This window comes from Cavia porcellus, unplaced genomic scaffold (genome assembly GCF_034190915.1).
Source record: "Cavia porcellus strain 051 isolate PalLab524CR breed Dunkin Hartley unplaced genomic scaffold, mCavPor4.1 scaffold_1, whole genome shotgun sequence".
Taxonomy (NCBI): domain Eukaryota; kingdom Metazoa; phylum Chordata; class Mammalia; order Rodentia; family Caviidae; genus Cavia; species Cavia porcellus.
The window spans coordinates 58,579,640-58,597,375 of NW_026947484.1; the positions used below are offsets into that span (position 1 = coordinate 58,579,640).

The 17,736-nt window shown below is 42.2% G+C and overlaps 1 protein-coding gene across 4 annotated transcripts in view; it reads right to left on the bottom strand.

Moving 5' to 3' along the window:
• Positions 1–17,736, bottom strand: part of Dmxl2 (Dmx like 2) — a 133,564-nt gene that overhangs the window by 77,037 nt on the left and 38,791 nt on the right. For 3 of the 4 annotated variants that reach the window (XM_063248726.1, XM_063248734.1, XM_013154621.3), the window contains exons 3-6: positions 17,180–17,251; positions 16,274–16,352; positions 14,875–15,010; positions 14,197–14,263 (exon numbers count right to left, since the gene is read on the bottom strand). The exons of the other annotated variant lie outside the window; for it this stretch is intronic. In XM_063248726.1, the coding sequence (XP_063104796.1) occupies positions 14,197–14,263; positions 14,875–15,010; positions 16,274–16,352; positions 17,180–17,251 (354 nt within the window). The remainder of the gene's footprint in view (positions 1–14,196; positions 14,264–14,874; positions 15,011–16,273; positions 16,353–17,179; positions 17,252–17,736) is intronic. 4 annotated transcript variants of the gene reach the window in all.

Here is a 17,736-nt window from a genome sequence, read left to right on the forward strand (position 1 = left end):
ACTGCCATGGCATTTCTATAACACCCTGCAGCCCTTTCTTCCCTGCCCAAATCACCTTCCCTCAGGAAGCCTGGTCCAGTCCTTGGAAAGCCCATTTTGTTTTGTTTTGTTTCGTTTTTTGTTTTAAGTCGAAGGAGTAAACCTCTACTAAACTTTTTTATAGCAATCAGAACTATTTTAAATTATACGTAAATTTTATTAAAATAATCGTTACTTTTAAAAAGAATTCAAATATAGCTTTAAAAAACAGAATGTTAATGAAATCTCTTAGCAAGCAAACCAAAAAAAAATTTTTTTAAAGATTCTTGAGCTAAGGATTTAATCAGGTAGGTCTGATGGGGAAAATGGCTCTTTAATTAGTTAGGTTCTACTTTAAACTCGGATAAAAATTCCAAATACTCTTAAGCCCAAGTAAATTTAATTTACTACATTTTTTTTTTGTCTTTTTCGTTTTTATCGGTACCAGGGATCGAACTCACGACTGCCTGCTTGCAAGGCAGGTGCTTATGCTGCTGAGCTAAATCCCTAGCCCACTACATTTATTTTTAAACTGCTCTCATCAAAGTGCTTAACAAGCTCTACTATGAAAACTCTGAAGTTCACTGGATTTGAGTTACAGGACTCTCCAGCCAAAGCCCTGCAGCATGGGACACAGGGGTGGAGACACACGTGTTACCTTCTGTACCCTGGGCTCTACCAACAGACGGGGAGCAGGTGTGTAGGGCACAAACCACCTGAAGTTCCTAAGTCCTTTTCTGTCCTTTTTATCAACAGAATCTGAATTAAATGTAGTATCTCTCTAAACATGTAAAGAAGGCCACAGATCTAGCTCAGCAGTGAAAGTGCCTTCCTGGCAAGCACAGGTACCAAGTTCAACTGCCAATACCAATTAAACAAACACACACACATGTAAAGAAACAAGCTTTGTAAAGTCAAAAACATTCACTCCACCCTCCAAAGAGTCTTACCAATGCAGCAGTCTTGTCTTTCCACAAGAATTAGGAAATACTTGGCTCTCAGAGGATTGAGTACAAAAGCTTACAGAGACAGAACAAAAACCACGGGGAAAGTGTTCACCTGCTGCTAACATTGTGCTGTGAAAATGCAGAGGAAAAAGACTGAGCATCCTGGAGGAGGCAAAGGAACCTTCCTGAGGTGCAGTGACCGCACTGTTGGTGTCAGGACTGGCTGGGACCGGTTTCCATCTCCAGCACATGGGCATCTCAGGGGCATCAGCAATGTGCATTCAGAAGCAGAGATTCCAATAGTGAATACTGTACAAACATGGGCCTTTAATACAATACTGTTCAAGTGCCAAATGACCCCAGCAAGAGGCCAGATGCTCTGAAATAAGCCCAGCTTGCAAGCAGCTGAGGCACAGGGGAGGCAAACATCACACAAGCAGGCGTACAGTGGTAACCAGAAACAAGGAATATGGAAAGGTGTTGGAGAGTGTTGAAGCCAAATACACATTCAGGGCTGTGGCATAGTCGGGCATGGTTGAATTGAGAACAAGACACCTTGGGGGCAAGATAGGCCACAGCTGAGTCTGCCTAGAGACTTTCTGGATGGTTTTCCTTTATTAGCATTGTCTGTTGCTCTGAGGGATCCTTGAACCCCACCCAATATCCTGCTCAGGTTTCCTTCATTGTCCCCTCAACTCCTTGCTTGTTCTGATTAAATACAGGCTACATAGCGTGCCGGCTGGTGGGCTAGCAGAGTTACGAGCTCTGACAAGGATTTTAATCTTCCTGAAGCCCAAAAGACCATGCTACTTGTCTCACTCCTTTGGTCCTTCGCCATGCACCAGTTTGGGAGACTGGGAATCTAGGCACAGACCTCAACAAGAAGACAGCAGCCAGGAAAGGGAAGACAAAGGAAGGAGTCCTTCAATTTGAATCAACTCAAAGCCAGGCATGGTGGCACATGCCTGTAATCCCAGTGCTTTGGAGGCTGAGGCAAGAGGATTCTTGCAAATTCAAAACCACCCTGGGCTACGAAGCAAGTTTCAAGGCCAGCCTGAACTGCATAGTGAAACTCTGTCTCAAAAAGACAAAAAGTAAAAATAAAAATAAAAATTTGAATCAACTCACCAACGACCCAGGGCCTCAAGCAAGTTAGGCCAATGCTCTATGATTGAGACAGACATCCCAGCTCAAATGTACAGTACGATTCTTAATCCAACCATGTCACCTGTCTCCTAAGAAATCACTTCTTATTCAGCAGTTTTCAAAACATGTCAAACTTAAAAACAAAATCAATCTGCAACATACAAATTTGAGCTATTACGTCCCCAAGACTTTAGAATAGTAACAAGACTCAGCCAAGTAATAAGTATATATTGAATGTAGGCACTAGGTGAACTGATGGTCACATAACTGGGGCGGGCTGCAAGACAGAGACTATGAATCTTTCTTCCGAATCACCAGTGCTTTTGTAAATTTTTTTTATTTTGAGACAGTCTTACTAAGCTGCCAAAGCCAGGCTTCAACTATCTGTGATGTTCCTGCTCAGCCTCTCGGAGGGCCAGGACACCAGGCATGCACAGTGTGCCCAGCTGACAATGGATTTTCTAACCATACAGAGCTTATTCTTGGGTGGAAAGGCTACATTAAGTAAGCACATGCATTACTGCTTTAATTACAACTGTGATATGCGCTTCAAGTAAGCAGCAGGGGATGCCAGGAAAGCACTGAACAGGAGACATGAGCTAGTCTGGTAGCTCAGAGGTTTCCCGAGAAGTGATTTTTATACTCAATGGAGACTCTCAGAAGACAGCCAAGCAAGGAACAGGGAAGGCCGAGCACTCCCAGCACAGGACAAGCACATGCTGGCAGGTCCTGGGCAGGGTAGGGCTGAGCCTGCAGTGCAGGGCAGCCCCACCACACCGTATGGACTTGAGCACCCTGGAGCAGCTGGACCAGTTCTGGGAGAGTCACCCAGGCCCTGGCTGCTCAGACTTGGGAGTCAAAGCACAACTGCTGGCTCTACCCATTCACAAGTCCAGGCAATGCTGAGAAGTGTGACTTCCATAAAGGACAGATGGGGTCATCGAGCTGAGCCAGCTTGACAGCAATGAGTGCTGCTGGCCAAAGTCCAGCATGCAAGGGAAAGAACAAAAGATGTGGCCAGGATCACTGGGAACCTGGACTCACGTGGGCCCAGGAGGCCATCCCAAAGACTCAGGCTCCGGAATGAAATGGGAACCTCTTACAGTTCCAAACAGAAGACTGACATGATTTATGTTTCAAAATGATCAGTGCCACTGATGTCTTGGAAGCAGAGAAGAACAGCAAACATGGGGAGTTTCTGTATGAGTATCTAAATACAGCAACACAAGTGACAAGCAGTGGTGACTTCAAGGAGGCATCTGGAGATGAGGGCAAGAGCAGACTGTGGCTGCATTCTGAAGGTGAAGCCACTCATGGGACTGAGGGGCAGGGAGCAAGCCCCAGAGTGCTAACAAGCAAAGGAAGCATGCAAATCATCAGCATGGACGGTGTGCAGGCTCACACCTGAAATTCCAGCATTCAGGGAGCCTGAGACAGAAAAAGGACAAGTTCCAGCTCAGACTGGGCAACTTGGCCACTTCAGGAGTCCCATCCAGAGTGGGTGAGGGTGGAGCTCAGCACAAAGGCCCTGGGTTTAATCCCTGGTGTGTGTTTGCTGGGGTGAAGGGTGTTTTAGAGCAAAGGTCCAAGGAGTCCTATTGGAGTCCTAGGCTCCAATAGTGAAAAGCAGCAGAGGTGGAGTGATACCAAAAAGCTAAGAGGGGAGGTAGGGCAGACTGTAGTTAGGGCACTAAGGATAGAGACCTGCCATCCAGAAAGGCAAGCCAAGGGGAACCCTGATGCAAGTTCTGACTCCAGGTGTAAACATTCACTGGCATGGCTCCCCAGCATAAGGCACATCCCTAAACCAACAGGGCGGAACACTGCACGAGTCCCACCCTCCCTATCTTCCTCCTAACAGCTGTGAGCCCAGCTCTGGCAAAGGCTGCTCTGACAAAACTGAAGACTCAAAGAAAAAAAGTAGAAGTTGCCAGCTGTGTTGGTGAGAGGTTAGGTAAGAAGGAACCGCATGCTGCAGTAACAGGAAGTCCCCGTGACCCTTTTGGAAGAGTCACGGTGGGTGGGCTCCATGGAAACGAAGGGGAAAACGCCACAACAGCCTTCTTAGGTCCCACTCAAAGAACGCCACCGCTGGGAGGGACAGCAGAGTGTGTGCTGTCACGGGCTGTGTGACAGTGGACAGGGCTGCAGCTATGCTATGTGCTCTGCTGGGCTCATGCAGGATGCCGTGACAAACTTCACCCACAGGGGCGCAGACCACAGATGCTTACTTCCCCTAGGCTCCTCAGCCCAGCACAGGCCACCTCCTCGCTGTCCTCACACCAGGACAGAGCAGGCTCTCAGATCTCAGGGCAACAGTAACCCCAACATGCAGGTCCACCCTCATAACCCTGTACAACCCAAACGCCATCACCCTGCTATCTGTTCAGGACTTCCACACAGGAAGCAGGGAAGATACATGTGTTCAGCTGATGAGCCCATGTAGGACCTGTCGAGAAGGGAAACCTGACCTAAAGAGAAGAGACGCACAGGAACACTCTTGATCAAGGAGAACTGACAGGACTGATGGGCACAGCCTCGAGACAGGAGCCTCTCAAGCATAGCTCCCGTGACACCCACTTTCTCAAGCAAGAACCCACAGTGCACAAATGCTGAAGCAGGGGACCAGGCTACTGCAGGGAAGCCACCAATTCCCAGGGGTGTGGAATGTGTTTTAAAAACCTGCAGAACCAAAAGCACAGCCCTGCAAGGGGCAGAGTCACTTCAGATCCACACGCTTACAGCCAAGAGAACTCCTGAGGACTGCACTCAAAGGCAAGGTAAGAGCAGGCTGTAAAACCAACCCTGGCTCACAGGGACAGGGCAAGACCAAGTGCCAGGTGACAGCTGGCTAACGGGGAAACATTCCTCTGCTGTCAGTAAGCACAACACTGGCCTCAGGAAACGCAAGGCACACTCGTATGGCCTAGCATCCTGCAGCAGAGGGTGTCCTGCCAGCTCTGCTCCTCAGGGAGGCTTGGGCTGCAACCACCGCTCCACTTTCCTGGAGACCAAAAGACCAGGTCCTGGACCTCACTCCCAATCACAGCAGCTGCTGTAACCATGCCACTAGTTATTGCAAGTTTTTTCTTAATAACACAAAATTCACTTTGAGTTGAGAGCATCCGTGGATGCTTGTTAGAAATTAGATAAACTTCTCCTGGAATAACCAATACTAAAAATTTATAAGAAATCAGGGCTCGGGATATGTAACTCAGCAGCACAGCACCTGCCTGGCAAGCACCAAGTCCCAAGTGTGTCTGATTCATTAAACACATATTACAGATATTAAAGACAAAGTATTCTGTACTTTTTGCAAACAAATGTACACATTCAGATAAAACTGACAAATTCTAGATAAATATGACTTTCCAAAATGGACATAAAAAGAAACAGAAAATCTAAATAGCCCCAAAACTATTTTAAAAACTGAATTCCACAAAGAAAACTTTTGGTCCAGAGAGCTTTGTTAGCAAGTGTTTACAAAAAACTATCCCAATTTTAAAAGAAACTTTCACATAATAAATGAAAGGGGCACTTGGCCCAAGGTGCACCTGTAATACCAGCTACTCAGGTGGCTGAGCCAAGACGGTAAGTTCAAGCCAGCCTGGACAGCTCATGAGAGCCTGTCTCAAAACAAAGTTTAGAAAGGGCTGTGGAGGGGCTGGGGATTTAGCTCAGCGGCATAAGCGTCTGCCTTGTAAAGCAGGCAGTCGTGAGATCGATCCCCAGTACCGATAAAAAGGAAAACAACAAAAAAAAGAAAAAAAAGAAAAAGAAAGGGCTGTGGATATCACTTACAGTACCGAACTTGCCTGGCATGAACAGGGCTTGAGTTCAATCCCCAGGAACACACTCAAGTGTGTACACACATGTGTGCACACACGCAGAGGAACTTTCCACTGTTACAGGTAACATAACGTCAACATTAAAATCTGGTGCTTACTTCAGCAGCACATATACTAAAACTGGAAAATCAGTCAAGGACATTACAGAAAAGGAAATACACAAATTCAAGGTCAACCTGCGTAACACATCAAGACCCCATCTCCAAAAAAACAAAACAAAAACACAAAAGCCAAGAGTGGTGACGCACCCCTGTGATCCCAGCACTCCGGGAGGCTGAGGCAGGAGGATCAGACTGAGGCCAGCATGGGCAACTCAGAACCAAAGCCCTGAGTTCAACACAACAAAACAGCAAAGGAAAAGTTCCCTGGCCAAGTCTTACACTAACCTACAAGTCCCTCTCATAAATCTTAAAAGACTAGCAAACCATGCCCAGGTAAAATACAAGGTTTATTTATTAACATTTGAATATTGGTATAAGTCTTTCACACTAAAGATTAAGAAGAAAAATAATGATAATCTCATTATATGCAGAAACAGTATCTACTAAGACTTAACATCATTCGTCTCTTTTAACATGCAATAACATGCATTAAACTTACAATTTTAATTGGCAAATACATACACTATATCACCATCACCTTTTAAAATTTATTTTAAATATTAAAAGTTATTTTAAATTATTACTATAAAATCTGTAATTTTGGGTCAGGGATTTAGCTCCGTGGCTCAAGTGCTTGCCTGGTAAGTGTGGGGTCATGAGTTCAATCCCCGGTACCAAAATAAATAAACAAATTTAATTAAATTTGTAATTTTAAAATAATTCAAATAAACTAAAAAGGAAACTCCTTTTACCTGACAAATGAAGCCTATAACAAACATCAAAAGTAAACATCATATTTATTGGTGACACAGGGAAAGGTATCCTTTTGAAACTGCAAGGAAAGGAGATTTTCTATCACTACTTTTGTTCAATACTACCTGAAGTTCCTTCTAGATAATAGAGTACAAAAAAAAACAAGAAATATGCGAGAATCAGAAAAAAATCAACCAGCCCAGGTGCAGTGCTGCATACTTATAATCCCAGTACTCGGGAGGCTGAGGCAGGAGGATCTCTGAGAGTTCAAGGCCAGCCTGGGATATAAAGTGAGTTCAAGGCCAGCCTGAATTCTGCACAATGAAACCCTGTCTCAAAAAGATGGGGGTAGGGGATCAACTAGACCTTTGTTATTACAAATAGAAAAACTCAAAAGGATCCACAGATGAATTACTAGAATATGTGTAGTATGATTGCTGAAAATAAAGCCAACAGATAAAAATTTTAATATAAAAAATTAAAATTAATTGCACTTATACATATCAGTGACAATTACTGCATAAAATTTACATGATGATGTCATTTATAACAGCATTAAAATGTCAAGTACCTAGGAACATATTAACAAATGTTTAGTATCTCTACACAGGACATTATAAAACATTACTGAGAAAAGTAAGATATAAATAAGTTAATGTGAACGCCATGCTCACAGACAGAAGACCAAATTTCATAATGACACCAATGCTCACAAACTGATCACAGAACAGGGGCAGTGTGGGACCAATCAAAATCAAAAGGTTTTCTACTTGTCCCATAAAACTCATCAAGCTTATTCTAATTTATATGGAAATGCAAAGGGCCAAGAGCAGATTACCTGGGGGAAGGAGGGAAGAAGTAAATAAACTGAGATGTGTTTTGTCTTTCAGGAACTACCCCTAGGAATGTGACCATTATGTACTCAAATACAGACTAATAAAAGTATACAGGTATTAAGAAAAAGAACAGATAAGCTAATCTTAGAAAAACAAGATAAGAAGGCTGGGTGTGGTGGTACACACCTGTAATCCCAGCACTCGGGAAGCTGAGGCAGGAGTGATCACTAAGTTTGAGGCCAACCTGCAAACTACAAAGTGAGCTCAAGGCCAGCCTGAACTGCATAGGAGACCCTGTCTCATAAAGACCAAAATAAATAAATAAATAAAAATAAGATAGGAAGATTTGCTAGCCAGACCTAATTTAAAAGCCACTGCATTAAGACAGGTAGCCCTGCTACAAGGAAAGACAGTACACTAGAGAAGAGAGCCCACGGCACACCACAGAACAGGGATACCGGACTTACAACAAAGTGGTGACACCAAGTAAGGAAGGAGCGGCTCTTCAATAAATTATACAGGACAACTGGACAGCCACACAGAAAGCTTAGACCTGGCCTCCTCCTAGCCATAAATAAAAACTGTTCCACACAGGCGCACAGATAAAAACCAAGACAGGTACATAGCTCACAGTGCCTGCCTGTCAAGTGCACGGTCCTGAGCTCAATTCTTGGGCCAAAAAAAAAGCACAAAGGAAAAAAGACACCTTTGGTGCTTCATCTGTACCCTGTAGTGCCTCACTACCGTGGCATGCTGGTTTGAACTGGAAGCATCTACACCTCTTTGTCTTTGACTTTCTAGAAGGTAACTGAGTGCTGAGGACTGATGTCCCATCCTCACCACCCATGCCAATCACTGGCATGCATGAGAAGCATGCCGTAACTCCCAGGCTGGAGCCACCAATATGCTCAGTAAAGGAAATACTACCACACTCAAGAGGTAGATGCCTCGACCCAGTATATTCCTTGTGATCACTCCCCATTAATTACTTATACGGAATCTTTACCTCAAGTTCTGCCTTGGGAGAAACCAAGAACACAAAGCCCAGGAACCATGAGTGTGGTCGGAGAGAAACAACTGCTAACCACAGTTAGTTCTGTTTTTGTAACTGCTAGCTGAAGAAAATGCTTTAGCCAGCAAAGTGGTACCAGGCACACAACTCTGTCCTGGAAATCACAAATATTTTACATCGTGCACGAAATGCAGCACATCCCAAAATATGCTTTATGCTCTACTTGTAAATTGCTAGTTCCTGGAAACACTAATCAACTGCAGATGATTGCATTCTTTTTACTATGTTATACAGTTCTCCTGTCATGATATTCATGCAACTTCTGGGCAAGGTAATTATCCAGTCATAAATCAGTGAAATTGAATGTTTTTATAACCAGGGGTGAAATGAAGAGGCTGTAGGTGAACTGCTATGTCCTGGAAAACCTAACTTCACCTGGTAAAGTGAGATGTGTGCATTTTAATTCTGTGTACAGCAAGCAAATACAATTAAACAATTTACCCATATTTTAAAAGTAGTACTGTCACTGAACACATTCATTAGAAGTATGTAATGCCAATTTCACAAATTTATTTTTTAACCTCTTGAAAGTTTAGTTTAATAATTTACTTTCTTTGGAATTCTATGAATTTAATTTTATGGTTTTAAAAATCATCATACTGCTGGGGGTTTAGCTCAGTGGCATAAGCGCCTGCCTGGCAAGTGCAAGGTCGTAAGTTCAATCCCCAATACCAAAAACAAAAAAACAAAACAAAACAAAGTCATCATACTGCAGTCACAGCCTTCACTAGATTTGCACAAGACTCACAGAGTAAAGCAAATCAGAAAAAATTTTAGAATTTTATTCTAGATAACTACATGAAACAGGAAAAATCTTCAGAATCTGAAGGTAGGAAAAACTAAATAGCATTTAGAAACCAAAGCCCTAAAGGAAACAAATTGATAATTCTGAAATTAAATCTATCAAATTAAAATTAAATTAAATCTATCAAACTAAAATTAAATCTATCAAAAGATACTGTTAACAAAGTGAATAAGCAAGTAATGGTGTGGGAGAAAATCTATGCAAAACACATAGACAGAAAAGCTCACATCCTGAATAAAGACCTCTTAGAAATCAAGTTGAAAAGAAGATGCCAACCATTTAAAAATGGGCAAGGGACTGACAATTTTCTTTTATGTCACGCATCCAAATACCCAATAAATGTAAGAAAAGGAATTTCACCTCAGGAATAATCAGAGGAGGCGCTTTAAAACCACGCTGCCAACGGTGAACATTCACCAACACATGAGTCTGACCTCATGAGGCTGGCGGGAGCAGCAGGAGCCAGGGACAGTGTGGGAAGGTGCTGACCCCGCAGTCGCTTTGGACTGAGTGGCACCGTCCCTAAGGTCCACGCCTAGGACACAGCACAAGGAAGCCATGCCTGCAAACAGACGTGCCCAAGATGCTCACGCAGTACTGCTTAATACACAGAGAAATGGCAGGGCAGATCAATGCAAAAACAAGGAGGCACCAATAAACAGTGCCATGGCTGCATCCATTGGGCCACAGCTTAATTATGAAAGAGTATTTTTAATTTGAGAAATAATGGAGACTGCTTTCATAATATTCTCAGAATTAAGAATTTCCTTAACAAGATTCAAACTACATTTAATCTACCACATACTATGAATATATTTAGTCTTTATCTTTAAAAAAAAAATCACGGAAATATTTACAAACGTATGACATCAGGGTTATTAACCCACATAATACAACTGACAGGAGTGGTATCATTGAAATCAACTAGCTGGCCACTGACTACTGAAACCAGAGCATGGAAACACTTTTCTACCACACTTCATCCATGCTTTCATTTAAGGCACCATAAAAAAGTGGAAAACAGAAGCCAAATTAAGAAACTGCATTTGCAACACATAAACCAGTAAAGGATAATGACCACAGTATAAGAAGAACTCCCTCACAGGGAGGCAGTCCATCTTCCCTGTGTTCCGGCAGGGCCACTGCCGACCGGAGAGAAGCAGCAAGGAAGCCACCTTCACCACCACCCCCCTCCGCCACCAACTCTGAGCAACCGGATGTGACACAGGTTGAGATGATCACTGAAGTAGGGAAGCAACCTGACATTTGTGTTTGATTGACTCTGCAGGCCTGGGGCCAGTAATCTGGACAATGATGTAGAAGACAACAATATGCAATACAGTAATGATTGTGGATTTCCCACTGCTTATCGATGTTTTGTTTCATTTCACTGTTCTGTTTTACTCTCTCTTAAAAAATTATTTTTAGGGCTGCGGATTTAGCTCAGCAGCAACAAGCACCTGCCTGGTGAGCACGGGGTCATGAGTTCAATCCCCTGGTACCAAAAAAAATTTTTTTAAATAAAAAAAAAAACTCTCTCAAATAAAAGAGACCTGAAACACAAACAAGGCCCAGAATCCAGTCCGGGGCCCTGACCGCGCGCAGTTGAATTCCAGTGCATGGAGAAGCCTCAGAACTTTGCTCCTAACCAGGAAGACCAGGCCCTGCATCTGAAATCACCAAGGACACACGGAGTCCCACATGCCCAACTGGCCCACACCCAGGGAGCTCCTAGTGGCAAGCAGTTGCCAGCAGTCTGCCCCGGGAGTCAAAAGTGGGCCAGGTGATTCCCAGTGCACCAAGGAAGCTTTGAAACATCGCTCAAAACCCAGAAATAGATGCAACTCCAGCCAGCACTAAGGAAGGCCATCCTGCCCTGGGACCTTGGCCCAATTCGCCATGCACTTCCTGTGCGACTCCCACAACACTGGGGAATGCGTGCTGCCCTGGGACCTTGGCTCGCACAGCCACCATGGAAATCGGTATGGAGAATTCTCAGAAAACTAGGTTTGGAAGTTCCATTCAATTCAGCTCTTCCCCTCCTAGGTATTTGCCCAGAACAACTGAAAAGGTCACATCACAGTAATATATGTGCTCCCACGTTCGTAGCAGCACAATTTATAACAGCTAAATCTTGGAAACAACCAAGATGCCCATCAACTACAGAGTAAATGAAAAAGATGTGGTATTTTTATACAATGGAATATTACTCAGCTATAAAAAAGATGATCTTGAAGTCTTCACAGGCAATTGGAGACCACTTGAGTCTATTCTCTTTAGTGAAATAAGTAAGAATTATATTTATAGATACCACATTGTCTCTAGCGTAAAAATAATAAGAAATGTAGGAGTAATAAAACCCAAAAGGGTAACTGCTGTTGTAAAAACAAGAGGAAAAGAAGTGCTCTAAAGGATATAATTGCATGTATGTTTAAGTGTGTAGGACTGATAACCATATTACTAAGTTTTTGTTGAATAGTTGAAGAAAACTCTTTGCAGTCTCGCTGTTTAAATGTCCACTTTGTGTGCTTTACTTTTGTAACTTGAACAACTATTTCTAAGAGGACAATATGTAATTTATCAACTAGTGACTCCTTACTGTTTATTTTTTTGAAATTAGGTATTATTTCTACCCTTTTCTGTTTTATTTTCTTTAAATAAAATTTTTAAAATAAAAAAATAAACACTTTTGCAGAAAGAAAGAGACCTCTCACAGCGGGCATGGGGAGTATGTCTGTAATCTCGGCACTCTGAGAGGCTGAGGCAGGATCCCACATTCAAGCCCAGTCTGAGTAACTTAGTGAGACCCTGTCTCACACTGAAAATGAAAGAGGGCTGGGGACATAGCTCTGGGTACAGGCTCTGGGTTCAGTCCCCAGTTCTGGAGGCAGGGGTGTGAAAGCTAAGACAGGAGAGTAACTTCAGACCACTGTGGGCAATATAGTAATATCCTATCTCCCAGGAAAGGAGGAGTAAAGAAGAGGGGAGGGGAAAGAGAGGGGAGAAGAAAGGAAGGAAACAGCAAGGGTCCGTAAGTAAAGGAAAAGATACTCACATCCAGGAGGAATAAAGAAAATGCCAATGTGCTACCGATTTCAAAAAAGCACTGAGATAGTAATGATACAAGACTCTGGCTGCATGGGGCTAGAGGAAAATGGGACACCACGAGGAAGACGAGGGGCCCAGTGGTTTAGTCCTCTGTCCCCATGGGTAGTGGGTACACGTGCACATATTTATCACATTGCTTCCCAAGCCCTCTATATAATCTCTGAACTTACAAAACGTTCTAGAGTTTACAATGGATCACTCTGAAAATAAGAAAAGAACTCTTAGAAGTCAAAAATATCACAGCATAAAAATTTTTCATAGTTTAACCAGAAGTTAAATTTAAAAATAATAAGCTGGAAAACACAGGAGGAGGAAAACAGTAAGTCTGAGGGTTGGCGTAGAAAGACCCACATGTAAAGTGAAGTGATCCAGACAGAGAGAAGTGACGACAGGGAAGGATGTGAGATGGTCTCTGGCAAGTGAGCCCAGAGGGAGCACCCCTCAGACAGGACACTGAGGTCCCCCCACGGGAGGCACAGGCGCTGTGATAAAATTCCAGTCCCTTGGAGTGGGGAGCAGAACCCCCACATGCAGGCTGGAGAAGGGGTGCATCTCACAGGCTCCCTGCTTCCCAACAGCAACCCCAAAATCCAAGAGGCATAGAACCGTGACTTCACAGATCTGCAGGACAATGGTTTCCAGTCCAATTCCATGCCCAGAGGAAGCAAACACAAGAGCAAAACCAAAATTTCTCAGACATACAAGGCCTCAAAATGTGTGTGCCTATTTACCTCCTCTCAGGAGCATACCGAGCGCATCCATCATAGCCAAGAAGGCAGTAGGGAATGGCTCTCCAAGCAGGGAATTTAGCAAACGAGAATGCCAAGGCTGCAAAAAACTCCCAAAGTGTTAGCTGTGCTGCTTTAAACTCAAAGAGAGAACACCTTTCAGGATATCACCTGCATGAGATTATACCGAGGCGAGCAAAGATTCAGTCTGTGAGTGACTCTGGAGATGAATCAGGTATGCAGAAAACTGAACGGTAACAGTAACTGCTGCCTCTGAAATAACTATTAACTATGAAGAATATTTTATACAATCTTAATACTGTAAACACGCCAACTTGCCCAAAAATGATGAGGCGGGGAAGACCTGAAGAAGGGCATACGGACGTGCGCTGTCGGACACGGAGACGGGGCTGGGTGCATCAGCAGGAGCGCCCAGGGCCTCACCCTGGGAGGAAAACTCAAGGAGCAGAAGCATGAAAGGAAATGTAAACAATTCCTCTAGACAACAACTGCCTTCAGGACAAGGGAGACAGAAGTAGGAGAATGAGGCACCCAGTGGAACAATCCACTCCTAAATGGAACTACACAGGCCATCTACAAACACAGGAAGTTGGTCTAAACAGGTGAGGGGGCCAAGGTCAGAGAGGCGACCAGCCGCCATTCTCCAAGTGCTGTCAGGGAACCCCTACCCCAGCCACCTCCCCAGCGCTCAACACAGCTTTCTTCCTCGGGCCAGCTTTCAGAGCAGAGTTATCTCAGGGTTAGAGGACAGAACTGAAAATGAGGAACATTTTTTAGTTTTTTTGTTTCTTTTTTATTTGTTTGGTCTTTTACCTTTCCAGCAGTGGCAAAATATTCACCATCTGGAGACCATTCCATCAACTGTACAGATATGGAGGTTCTAAGAAAAACAAACTTAAACAGTTAGCATTTTTAAAATTAGGCATATTATGTATGTAAATGATCATGATTTTCATAACATCAGAGTCACAATTAACAGAACCTAGGTGTTTCTGCTTCCCTAAAAATTTCACCTTCCTAAACATGTAACAATTAAAACTTATCCAAAGTTCGCTTTGGAGACAGCAGAATGAAAGCGAACACCTTCAGGACACCCCACACACAACCCCTCGGCACCTAACTTAACAGGTGGGACACTGCACCCAGAGCCTTCCTTGGCTAGCTGGCCTCTGCACATACCCTGTCACTCTAGCAGTGCAGCCGACACCCTCCGAAGGGAAAGAGTGACCAGCAACTGCCTCCCCACCCACACCTCGGCAACCCTGTCAACTCCCAACACCCCAGAGCTGTGAGCAGGAAATACTGCCGTCCTTCTGTCAGCAATAAGCTACAGCACAGACTGAAGCAGGACGAAACGGGTTTTGACCAAAAAGGTCTACTTCATACACTTTTAACTGCAATCACACCTTCAAAAACTAAAAAATTTTGTAAAAAAGAACGTAACTTAAGCAGCATTTTTAAATTAATGAACATAACAACAGAGACACTAACTTGCACTGCCAGACGCACTTCCAATCATTTAAAATGGGAGGAATTTTATTGTCAATTTCTTCCTCCTCTTCCAAAATATCACCTCCTGGAGGAGCCCACAACTGAACAGAATCAGTTGCTGTCAACAATCTGTTATCTGAAAATTAAAGAATGTTCATAAGCAAGGATTATCTAGGGAAAGAAATGTGCACATGGACTGCTGTTTAGGCCTGCAACTATTTTGTGAAAAACAAGCAATGCCATCTACAAAAAACACTTGCAGTCTCCCAGAATAAGTAGGGGGGAGGGGGAATAATAATGATCCCTAGACAAAAAGAACAGTTCTTACAAAAAACTTGAGAAGCAAAAAGAAAGCTTACTAAGCACCTGCCTGGCAAGAGCAAGGTCCTAAATTCCATTCTGATACCAAAAAACAGAAAAAAAAAAAAAAAGAAAGAAAGAAAGAAAGCTTACTAGCAAAGAGCTATATTTATCAAGAAAGTCTTAAAAACAAAAATAAAAAGCAAAAACAGAACAGAAAAATCCCAAAAACTCTGTTATATATGATATAAAATGTTTTCAGGATAGCCAGGCTTGGTGGTGCACACCTGTAATCCCAGCATTGGGAGAAAGGGGCAGGAGGATTGTCCCAAGTTTGAGCCTGGACTACACAGCAAGATCCTGCCTCAAAAAACAAACAAAACAGGGCGAAATTTAGCTCAGTGGTATAAATGCCTGCCTGCCAAGTGCTAGGTCATGAGTTTGATCCCTAGTACCAAAAAAATAAGTAAATAAAGTAACAAATAATAAAAAACAAAACAAAAAAGGTTGTCAGGATGTAAGAAAAATTGCAAATTAATGGGATTTGTTTTTATATGATAACATATCAAAGCATCAATAATTGGGTGTAAATGGGGACAATGGCTATTATCATTAAGATTTCTAATCTTACAAAATTAAAGATACTGATTTCCTGAAATACAAATGATACCAAAAAAGATGGAATATTTTTGGTCCCTGTTTTATTTATGATTTTGTGGGGCTGGGGATTTAGCTCAGCGGCATAAGTACCTGCCTTGCAAGCAGGCGGTCATGAGTTCGATCCCCGGTACCGATGAAAATGAAAAAGACAAAAAAAAAAAAAAGATGGAATTATTTATGATTTTGTTACCTATTAAATACAGGAAGAATAAAGTATAGCACACGTTAACTAAGGAAACAAGTCACTTTGTTGAAATAAAACATTAGAAGGCAGGGGCAAAAAAGCATAGAACAGTAAACTGAGCACTAAACAAAGCAATGAACTCAATAAAAGAAAATATAACATTGATCATTTTTTATGAAAGACCATATTACACTGTAATCATACATTTAAAACAAATACTTAATTTTTCTAATTCTAAGTGTCACTACTACATACCTTGAGGATCCCATGCCAGGTTGTATGTCACGGAACTCAAAAAAAACTGCCCAGTTTTAAGCCACTGACACTTGAGTTGCTGGAACACCCAGAGAAAAAAGAAAACAAAAAGAGATGATTTTAAAATATCCACCTCCTCGTGATTCCTCCTGTCTCTCAGGAGCTATTCTTATTCCCCAATAAAACTTTCTCACTCTTAAAAAAATAAAATAAAATATCCAAAAACTATCATTTTATCATTTTCTTCGATGTAAGCCCTTGTGATCTGAAATAAAGATGCAAAAACTACTCTCACACAACGTTTTCAAAGCAGCTTTCACTTCAGTGTTCTTCTTGCTGAAAGATACTGCTGAAGTATTGTGTACGTATATACCCAAATGGCCAAATATTTATGAAATATTTATATTGGCTAAATGATCCTGTAAATCACCATGGGGAAAAGACATATCAAAATAAAGGGAAGGGGCCAGGGATTTAGCTCAGTGGCGTAAGCACATGCCTAACAACAAAAATGTTGTGAGTTCAATCCCATGTACCAAAAGAGAAAATAAATGGAAGTCATTTCAGTTAATAAGTGAAAGTCCATTTCAGTAAAATAAAGAGTTTAAAGCTAACACAGAATAAAATAAAGTAATTAAAAAACAAATCACTTTTTTTTCAGAGCTGAGTATGGTGCCACACATAGGAGACTGGCGCACCCAGGAGTTAGAGTTCAGCTCAGGGATCACAGTGAGATCCCCAACTGGAGTTAGAGTCCAGCTCAGGGATCACAGTGAGACCCCTAACTCAAAACAACAAAGAAAAAAAATTAGCACTGTCAATCAGATCCCAAAGTTAACTAGAATCAATTAGAAACCTGAAAAAGTTAGTAGATTCTAGAAGTATTCTATCATCATTAATACTTACACTATTCCTCTTATGAGAATTTATGCCCAGGGGCTCAAATATACACACAGCATTTCCATATGAAGCTGCAATCTAAAAAGAAAGAGCACAGCACAGATATTTATAAAAAGGTAAGCACAACCTCATCTTTATAGTAACATAGAAACTAACGGCATTTAACACAACCCCAATGCGACCCTGATCATCTATTTAGTAACACGAACATACCTGAAAGTGTTTTAGAGTTAAGAATCTAAAACAATTCAGTAGGCTTTATAAAGACAAAGTTGACCTATTCAAAGAAATCAACTTTTCTAAGAATTTTTTGATACGTATTTTGTTCGAAATTGAGGGAGTATATGATGAAATTTTAACTATTTCAAAGTAAATTCTGTTTGATTGAATGAACTATAAAATTCTCTCAAAAATAAACATCCATTAAATTACAGAGTTTACAAAGCACCTACTATATGACAAATTTACATTAAACACTAACAACTCACTAAATATCTTGATAAAATTGTGATGTTATAAGCCACGCATGGCAGAGCACACCCGTAACCCCAGCACTCTAGGAG